This window comes from Malania oleifera, chromosome 1 (genome assembly GCF_029873635.1).
Source record: "Malania oleifera isolate guangnan ecotype guangnan chromosome 1, ASM2987363v1, whole genome shotgun sequence".
Classification (NCBI taxonomy): domain Eukaryota; kingdom Viridiplantae; phylum Streptophyta; class Magnoliopsida; order Santalales; family Ximeniaceae; genus Malania; species Malania oleifera.
The window spans coordinates 91119483-91129526 of NC_080417.1; the positions used below are offsets into that span (position 1 = coordinate 91119483).

General features: G+C 40.3%; 1 protein-coding gene across 1 annotated transcript; it reads right to left on the reverse strand.

Annotated features, from left to right (window-relative positions):
* Positions 1–7848: 7848 nt before the first annotated feature.
* LOC131147481 (uncharacterized) lies at positions 7849–9102 on the reverse strand. The gene has a single exon (XM_058097058.1). It carries the CDS (start codon positions 9100–9102, stop codon positions 7849–7851), a length of 1254 nt encoding a protein of 417 aa, XP_057953041.1.
* Between the last annotated feature and the right edge of the window lie 942 nt (positions 9103–10044).

The window sequence follows — 10044 nt, forward strand, 5'->3', positions numbered from 1 at the left end:
TATAGAGCAGAAAATAAATTGAATATTTAACATAGATTTTCCTCCCACTCTGAACAAAAAGGACATTTCAACTCCTAGTACAATTGTTTTTTTAATAGTACTAGTCATTATAGAGCAGAAAATAAATTGAATATTTAACATAGATTCTCCTCCCACTCTGAACAAAAAGGACATTTCAACTCCTAGTCCATTAAGAAATTTGCCTGTGACTCTTATAACATGTTTGGTTGGAACTTGGAAGAAATTGACATTGGAAAGGGATCATGATTTCAATCTCAATTCTTTTCTGTTGGTTGCTTACATAATAAACCAATAGAATTCTGTGTTGAGATTGTCGATGGAGTCGCCAACAGCCGCACCAACCCAGCGGCTAACTTGGACGTTGAAGACCATTAGCTACCTACTCTGCGGACAATGCTGAAAACTACAGCCTCCATCTTTGATTTTTTTCATTTCTTGTGTATATATATATATACGTGTGTGTGTGGGTTGCGGTAGTCATGTGGAGTTGTGCAGTGTGCAGAGAGAGGTGTGAGTGTGTTGTATGTAGTGAGAGTTGAGCAATGGCTCCTCCTTGTATTTTTTTTCTCCAGTATAGTGCAGTGGTGTGTGCTCCCGTGGACGTAGGTTAGATTCGACTGAACCACGTAAATTTGGTGTTCCAGTGTGGATGTCTGTTTGATTTTTCTTCGTGTTTGATTGTTGCTCCAGGTATATTTCCCCAACAATTGGTATCAGAGCTTGGTTGGAGTAAAATCGCCAGATCGGAGAAAAATTCCCAGATTATGCTACCATCGAACTCCTCTCAACGAGAGGAAGCCAACAGCGGTAACCGGAGCTCGTACGAAGCTCGAACAAAGCCACACACGCTCACACATGCCATAAGCGTAAAGACCGCGTTGCCACGCGCCCTCACGCGCCGGCAACAGATTGAAGGGGTCCTCACGCGTGCCCACGCGCTGGCGAATGTCCGGCGCACGATTCGGAGGTTGAAGACTAGTGACATCAGCACCACATCACCCATCCACGTTAGTGCACGTAAGCTAGGACTCGCGCCCAGTCAGCACCCAGCCAGCCGCCACGTCAGCACCACATGGCGGCGAGTTAGAGGCCAGTCAGCAGCCGCGTCACCGCCACATCAGCAGTCGAGAGAGTCGCCATGTTGGCCTGGGCCCACACCACATCAGCGCCACGTCATCAAGTGAGACCCAGAGTGGGCCCCACAATCATTCACCAGTAGGTGGGCCCCACGTGCCATTTCAGCAGCGGCCCCGCGTGCCATGTCAGTAAACGGTGCAGTTAACGGCGTCACTAACATCGTCAGAGAGTAATCCGTCCATGAGAGGAATATTCCGTTAAAGTTGACCAGAGTTGACAAAGAGTTTAACCGGGCTTTCTAAGGTTTTCGGCCGTTTTGGATCCAACCGTACTGTTTGATTGAGCTAATTCCATCTCTAGATGAGCGAATCAAGATGTTGAATGAAAAGAGCTCTCGGATCGAGATGTTTGATGGCATAAACTTTGGTTTCTGAAAAATGCAGATCAATGACTATTTGTTTGGTAAGGAGTTGCACTTACCACTAATGGAGAAGCCAGATTCCATGAAGGAGAGCGAGTCGGAGGTTCTTGACCGGAAAGCCCTCAGAGCCATCAGAATGACGTTGTCGAAATCTGTGGCATTCAATATCAAGCATATAACATCCACAAAGTCTCTTATGGATGCGCTCTCTAATATGTACGACCAGCCTTCAACCGCAAATAAGGTACATCTCATGAAAAGACTATTTACGATGAGAATGTCTGCAGGTGAAAGCTTCAGCAGACATTTGAATAATTTCAACGAGTTGTTGGATCAACTCGCCTCAGTAGGGATAACATTTGATAATGAGATTCGGGCCCTATTGATTCTTAGTCAGTTTCCTAAAAGTTGAAATAGTGTCATTACTGCCATCAATAGCTCCGCAGGAAAATCAAAGCTTGTATACAATGAAGTCATCAGCATGATTTTGATGGAGGAAAAAAAATGCAGTCGAACCATGGCTCCACTTCAAGTTCAGCCTTGAACATGGAGAGTCGAGGCATAGGAAACAGGCATGGACGATCAAACAACTGAGGCAGATCTAGGCCTAGACGGTCTATATCTGGAAATCCCAGAGGTACTCAGGACACAGGTTCGCAGAGCACAAAAGTTATTGAGTGCTGGAACTGTGGAAAGACTGGTCATTACAAGAACCAGTACAGAAGTCAGAAGAAAGAATTTGATACGAGGGCAAAGACAGAAGCAAATATTGCTTTCGAGAATGATGAGATATTGATCTGCTCTTTTGAAAGCAAGCAGGAGTCTTGGGTCTTAGACTCTGGAGCCTTATTTCATGCCACATGCTGTAGAGATTGCCTAAAGGGGTACACACCAGATAATTTTGGTAAGGTGTACCTTGACAACGATCAACCTTGTGACGTAACCGGCAAGGGAGTTGTGAAGATCAATATAAACGGGTCAGTATGGAAGCTGAAGGATGTCAGGCATATTCCAGACCTGAGAAAGAATTTAATCTCAATTGGTCAGCTAGCAGATGAGGGATACACGACGAAATTCATTGGCGATGAATGGAAGGTTCAAAGGGTGTACTTACGATTGCGCGAGATAAGAAAAGCGGAACACTTTTTCTAACCTCCAATGCCTCCATGTCTATTTCAGTTACTGCAAGAAATGACGATAACAACATCTGGCACCAATGACTTGGTCACATGAGCGAGAAGGAACTCAGGGTGATGCACTCAAAGGGAAAATTGAGGGGTCTACAATCAGTGCAGATTGACGTGTGTGAGGATTGTATAGTCGGGAAACAGAAGAGGGTCAGTTTCCAGATAAACACCCGTGCCCCAAAGAAGTGTGTCGGGACATAATAGCAGAATGTCAAGAATCCTCAAGTGGAGGAACCAGTGGAGTAGTTTGTCGCACCACCATCTCCTACTCCAACTCCGGAGCTTAGGAAATCTACTTGGTCCCATATACCAGACAGAAAGTATATTGATTACTTACTTTGTATAGATGGAGGAGAACTCGAATGCTATGATGAAGCATGTCAGGTGGTAGATACGAGCAAGTGGGAGTTTGCGATGAAGGATGAGATGAAGTCCTTCACCTCCAGCAGAACGTGGAAGTTGCCCAAAGGCCTTCACAACAAGTGGGTGTACAAAATTGAAGAGGAGCATGACGGCTCCAAAAGGTACAAGCCTCAGTTGGTAGTCAAAGGCTTTGAGCAGAAGGAAGGGATTGATTACACCGACATTTTTACACTAGTTGTGAAGATGACAGCCATCAGATTAGTCCGCAGAAATCGAGCAAACAGGAAGATGGTGATTAGAGAGAAACTGAAGTTGTGCTCAACTTTAGTTGGTCTTCATGCTTGAAGACAAACATGAGCATATCATTTGTCTATACACTAGTTGAGATGTTTTCTCCATCTTCAAGTGGGAGATTGTTGATATTGTCGGTGTGGAGTCACCGACAGTCGCACCAGCCCAGCCGCAAACTTGGACGTTGAAGATCGGCGGCCACCTACTCTACGGACAATGCTGAAAACTGCAGCCTCCATCTTTGATTTTTTCGGTCCTTGTGTGTGTGTATATATATATACGTGTGTGTGTGGGTTGCAATAGTCGTGTGGAGTTGTGTAGTGTGCAGAGAGAGGTGTAAGTGTGTTGTGTGTAGTGAGAGTTGAGCAGTGGCTCCTCCTTGTATTTTTTTTTTTCACCAGTATAGTGCAATGGTGTGTGCTTCCGTGGACGTAGGTCAGATTCGACCGAACCACGTAAATCTGGTGTTCTAGTGTGGATATGTGTTTGATTTTTCTTCGTGTGTGATTGTTGCTCCAGGTTTATTTCTCCAACATGCTGATTCCTTTGGAATAAGAATTCCCTTTGTTAAATGAAATTAAGGAATAAACCTAACTAAATGTTTGATGGTTAAGCTTAGCTAACTGAACATTTCCCTTAATTAAGTCGCATCGTCATAAGGACTAAAACCTACATAGGAGCACCATGTGAAAACCATAATTCTGAATCTAATCCTATCAACTTCTTCCACATAGGTGATAGTGCACTATGATATATAAAATACATGATATTATTGGATTTAATTTGGTTTTAGCGATTCTGATGTGCCATAGTGTAAAGGTAATGTGATTGGGATATTGACTTTTCTCGATTCAAATGTTCCCATATGGATTAAGTGAGAGATTTTGCTGCAGTTTCCTCTCTAACACAATGATGTAACAAGTTTGGCATTCTTCTCAACCTACCATTTTAGAATTTCTATCCTATCACTGTGACTTTTTCCTTCTTTTCGTTTCTATTCTTACTGGGTTTGGGCACTTTCCTCATACTCCTAAACTTGAATTAGGTTATGCCAAGATTTGTCTGGGATGCCTTCCTCTGATGAGGTAGAAAAGGACTGAAAAAGTCTGTTAAACCTCTGTCTTTCAGTCCCTGCTGCCATTAGCTGAGAAATCTGGCGAGAGGAACCATATAGCTTTCAACAAGTTTAAATGGACCCCAACTGTAATAGCCCATCAAACTGATTTTATCGCTTTGGAAAGATGAGTTATTTTCATAGTAATTTCTTTTTTTTTATCAGTAAATGATAAATTATATTGATGAAATGGATATGTACAGAAACTCTGACATACCTGAGAGGAAGGAAGCAAAACTTGCATCAACAAAATGTACACTATTAAATCAAAACCTGGGTATTCCCAAGGGCAAAAAGCCATCAAAACTAACCAAAAATAAACGAAAACCAAAAGTAAAAAATGCAATAATAAAATATCTTAGAACTCAAATCATCACCAGACAGAAAGCCAAAAAAATGATGGATATCCAATGTAGGAGGAATCAAGGTGCATCACCCTCCAACAAGTAAAGCCAAATGACGAAGAGAGACAAGAAATCTTTGAGCAGCCCTCAAGCTTGAAGAGGATCATCAACTTGGCCAGTACACCATCCACAATGAGAAAGTAGACCAGGCCCAAGATGAAGACTAACTTCAACAAATCAAGAAACTCCAACCGCCTCAGAGAATTCCGAAAACCCATTGAGAGATAAGAAAGAAAAAGAAAAGAAATGGAATGAAAGTGGGATGATAGAAGGGGGAAATCAGGAAACACTTTTTTTTTTTTTTTCATCTGAGCTAACTACCAACTGTTAATCAGACGCCAATCCAAAAGAGAACAAGTCCCTTCAACCAAGAATCCAATAGTAGCACCTCACATAGAATAAGACCCCAACACTTCATCTAACAAACTGACCTACACTGCTTACATCAGAGTCCAACAGCTCAAAGCAGATCTTCCGTATTGAACCTGATTCACTAGAAATGAAACACACCAACTTCCAACACAACTAGATAAAGACTGCAGCCCAACACAGCAACATCAACAGAGGATAATACATTCAATCTTGTATTAATCCTGAGATTAGGAACTTAAGAACCCATCTTCACAACCCCAGAGAAATAGTAGCCTGGAGAGTCATTTCAGATCAACATAACACAACATAACTCAACCAAAATAAAACGTCAAAATAATCAGCAGATCAGGCAAGCAGGCTGAGCCAATGTAAAGCAGGCAGTAAGCATCAACCACTGGAGACACCTGGAACTGAAACTATTACTCCAGCCCCTATAGTAGGCCAACTCCATAATAGTTCTACCATTACAACTCAAAACCAAGCCTGAAATCAGGAAAGATCACTCACATTCTGCCAGTTCCTAGGTTTTTACAAACCTAGGAAATCTGTTGAATACAGTTCTATATGTATGCATTTGAATGACTTGAACAATGGCTTCTAAAGGAGTGACCTTACCTTCAAATATCTTCTTATTTCTGAAGTGCCATAAATAATACACTGTGGCAGCAAAACAAACTTTTTTAGCCACTAATTGAACCCCCGTACCTCTAGCTTCTTTATGCATCCATTTTAGAGAAGCCTTAAGTGTGGTTAAAACTCTTGTGATGCCCAACCAACTCCTCAGGTGACCCCAAACTGCCGCTGTAAAAGTGCATTTAAAAAAGAGATGGTCTATTGTTTCCTCCTCCCTATTACAAAAGCAACAAGAATGGTTAATCCCTTCCACATGAATATTGTCAGTAGTAGCTAGTCTACCTTTTGCACCAAGCCAGAGAATAAAGGAGTGTTTAGGAGTGCAACCATTCATCCATACAACATTAAACCACGGAACCTTACTTCCTTTCCTTCTCCAAAAATGATAGACTTCTGAACATGAGATTTTGTCACCAATCACCCATTTCCTTAACTGATAGTCAACTTCTTGTTGGTCTCTGCAATGCAGCAGTACATTATTCTTAAGTTCAATGATCATCTTAAGCAAAGGAGAGTCCTCATGTTTAGAAAAAGCCTCCCAAATGTTACAACCTCTCAAATAATTCTGATTTATCCATTTCACCCATAGAGAATCTTTTTTATCATGAATATTCCACAAAGCTTTTATAAGGATAGCTTTATTCCATGTTTTGAGATCAAAAACTCTCAATCCCCCTTCTTCTTTTGGTAAACACACATCCTTCCAGGCCACCAAGGGTTTCTTCCTATCAACCCATAAAAACACTCTACACATCTTAATAATGTACTCTCTAACAGAGCTGGGAACGGGAAAAATTGAAAGCCAAAAGCACTTTGAACCCTGAATAACTGAATTGATTAATTCTAATTTCCTAGCATAGGAGATAGAATTCTTCAACCAAGCACCAATATTATTGGATATCTTACTAATTAGTGGAGAATAGTGCATTGCATTCAACCTAGTCAATGCTAGAGGGATGTCCAAATAACGAAAGGGGAATTCAAAATGAGAAAAACCAGTTAGCTCCCTAATTCATCAAGATCATTATCTCTAATACCTACAGTAAAGATACTAGATTTCAGATTATTAGCTTCAAGACTAGAACACTCTGAGAATTTCCTCAGGCACTCCATGATCAACCGAATCGAGGAAATATCCCCCCTCGAACACAAAACCAAATCATCTGCGAAGGCTAGGTGAGAAATCTTCAAATCTCGACATTTTGGATGGAAGTGAAACTCAAGATAAGCGTCAAGAGATTTTAACAGTCTAGAAAGGTATTCCATGCAAATTACAAATAAAATAGGGGATAGAGGATCCCTTTGTCTGAGTCCCTTTTTGCCTTCAAAAAATCCATAGTAACTCCCATTTAGAGCTATAGAGAAGGATGTTGAAGTAACGCACTGCATAACCCAATTAATCATTCTTTCATGAAAATTTAGTTGTTCAAGCATCTCCTTGAGAAATTTCCAAGAAATAGAGTCATAAGCTTTCCTTAAATCTATCTTCAGCATACATCTAGGAGATATTCTCTTCCGAGCATATTTTCTAACCAATTCCTGCACAAGGTAAATATTCTCAATCATGCTCCTTTGTCCCACAAATGCAGACTGCGCAAGGTTCACAATTCGGTCAAGGCAAGGAGATATTCTATTGGCAATGATTTTAGATATAGCTTTGAAAATTACATTGCAGCATGATATAGGTCTGAAATCTTGGACTGAGGAGGCATGAGAAGATTTTGGAATAAGGGCAATAGTTGTATGGTTTAATTGTTTAAACAACTTACCATTCTTGAAAAATTCTTGCACTGCACGTGTGACCTCCTTACCAACAATACCCCAAGATTTCTTAAAGAAACACGAAGTAAATCCATCTCGACCTGGAGATTTTTCATTTCCAATACCGAAAATGGCATTTTTAATCTCTTCATCTGTAATAGGAAGAATCATCTGCTGAGCTTGTTCATTACTTAAGAATTGGCCTTAGCCAATTATTTGGGGATCCACAGGAGTGCATTGAACCTCAGTCCCAAGGAGTTTCTTATAATAATTAATGAATTCCTCTACCACTTGATCCTGGGAAGTAGTAGGATCCCCATTATCTTTGATAAGTGAAACAATATGATTCCTTTTTACATGCCTCCTCATCAAAGAATGAAAAAAGGAGGTATTTTTGTCACTATTCATTTGATACTTAATTTTAGCCTGTTGACTTAAGAAACTCCTGTTTGCTTTAGCTGGCTTTATGGCCCTGTCCCTTTTTATCGCAGCTTGCATCTGGATCCCCAAATCCTCAGGAGAGTTGTGTAATTTTTCTTGAATATCCAACAGCTCTTCATTAGCTTTTTCTGCTCTTGTAGAAATATGAGAAAAGTGCAGTGCATTCAAATTCTTTATAGGGGACTTCATAGCCTGCAATTTCTTCACCAGCCGAAACATTTTACATCCACTGAATTTAATTCCCCACCCTTTTTTAACAGTCTCCATAAAGTCACGGTGATCTGTCCACACGTTGAAGAATTTAAATGGCCTTCTTCCCATGCCATTACTATCAAACAAAGAAACCAGACAATTAGAGTGATCTGACAATAAACTTAGAAGCTGAAAGTTAGCATGAACTCCAAAATTAGTCTGGTTCCATTCATTATTAACCAACACTCTATCGAGCTTGCACCAAGTCTTCCCATTTGACCAAGTTAGAAAGCAACCAGAAGAATTCATATCCATTAATCCAGTTTCCATAAAGCACTCCCTGATATCCCTAGTTTCATATGCTGTAACAGGAACACCATTCAACTTCTCATATGAGTTTAGCACATTATTAAAATCCCTCATGACTGTCCAAGGATGACAGCAATCCATACCAGTTTGAACAAGGTTCCTCCACAACTCTCTTCTGTTGACTATAGTGTGAAAGCCATAAACAAAACTAACTCGAAAATCATTTAAAGTAGTTAGACATTTAACACTGCAATGAATTACTTGAGCACTGTACTCAATAGCTTGAAGTTGAATCCTTTGAGGGTTCCATAGCACCAAAATTCTCCCTTTATGAAGACTGAAATTATTTATTTGATTCCAATTTTGAAACTTCCTCTTCATCAGATTATCAAGAGTAGTCATACTCAGTTTGGTTTCTAAGAGACCCAAAACATCTACTTTATTCTTCCGAATGAAGTCCAGTACTCCATTCTGCTTTAGAGGCTTATTAAAGCCTCTGATATTCCAAAATGCCATCTTCATTTTCCACATTGGGGAAGAAGGTCCCCGTCCCTTTTAGGCTTCCAAACTTGTTCTCCTCTTTGTCTTATGGTGGCCCCTACACTCATAGATCTTTTTTTTATTCCCCTTACAGTACCTGAACCGCCTGCATTTTGTGTCTTGGATGGAGTTCTTTGGTCCTCTGTTCTGGATAGATTAGCATGTTGTCCCTCAAGTCCAGAGCTTTGATCTTGGGCTATTTCCTTTCCCTTATTCTTTTTGTTGTCCCTCAAATCAGCTTCAGTATCAACCAGTTTTTCTTTACCTTTATAAGATTTGCTCTTACCATCATCATCATATTTTATTGCATCAGATCCATCTCCACCCTTCTGATTGTTCTTAATTTCCTTGTCTAGTACTGCATTAACTGGGATATTAAACTTTATCTCTTTTTCTTGCATCATTTTTGGGTTACTAGAAGGTGAACTCTGTTGGGCATCATCTGAGATACCAACAACTATAATGCTCTAAGAATTAGTTTTTTCTGTTCCAGTCAGACTTTGATCCCCTGGTTTCATGTCTTTATTTCCCCCTTTGTCCATCTGGTTTCTATCCACAGCCTGATTGGTCTGATTTTGATATTTTCCTTCCTTCTCTTTCTTTTTCCATTGTCTTTCTATGCATGGCCCATCTAAATATCCCACTACACTGCAAGATTTGTAGTATTTAGGGATATTTTCATATATAACCTCCTGTGTCATCACTTTATCATTGGGTAAGATAATCTTCACACTATTTTTTAGTTCTTTTGCTATATCAACTTCCACCAGAACCCTAACAAAAGTAATTTTCTCCTTATTCATGGTCATCTTATCAGCATAAATAGGTTTACCTACCTCAGAGCAAATTCTTCCTATGGCATTAGGAGACTAGAATTCAAGGGGAAGATGGTTAAGTTTCAACCAGAAAGGTACGATG

Bases quoted from the DNA above. Each gene is read 5' to 3' on its own strand.
- LOC131147481 (XM_058097058.1), bottom strand. From the start codon at position 9,102: ATGGCATTTTGGAATATCAGAGGCTTTAATAAGCCTCTAAAGCAGAAT.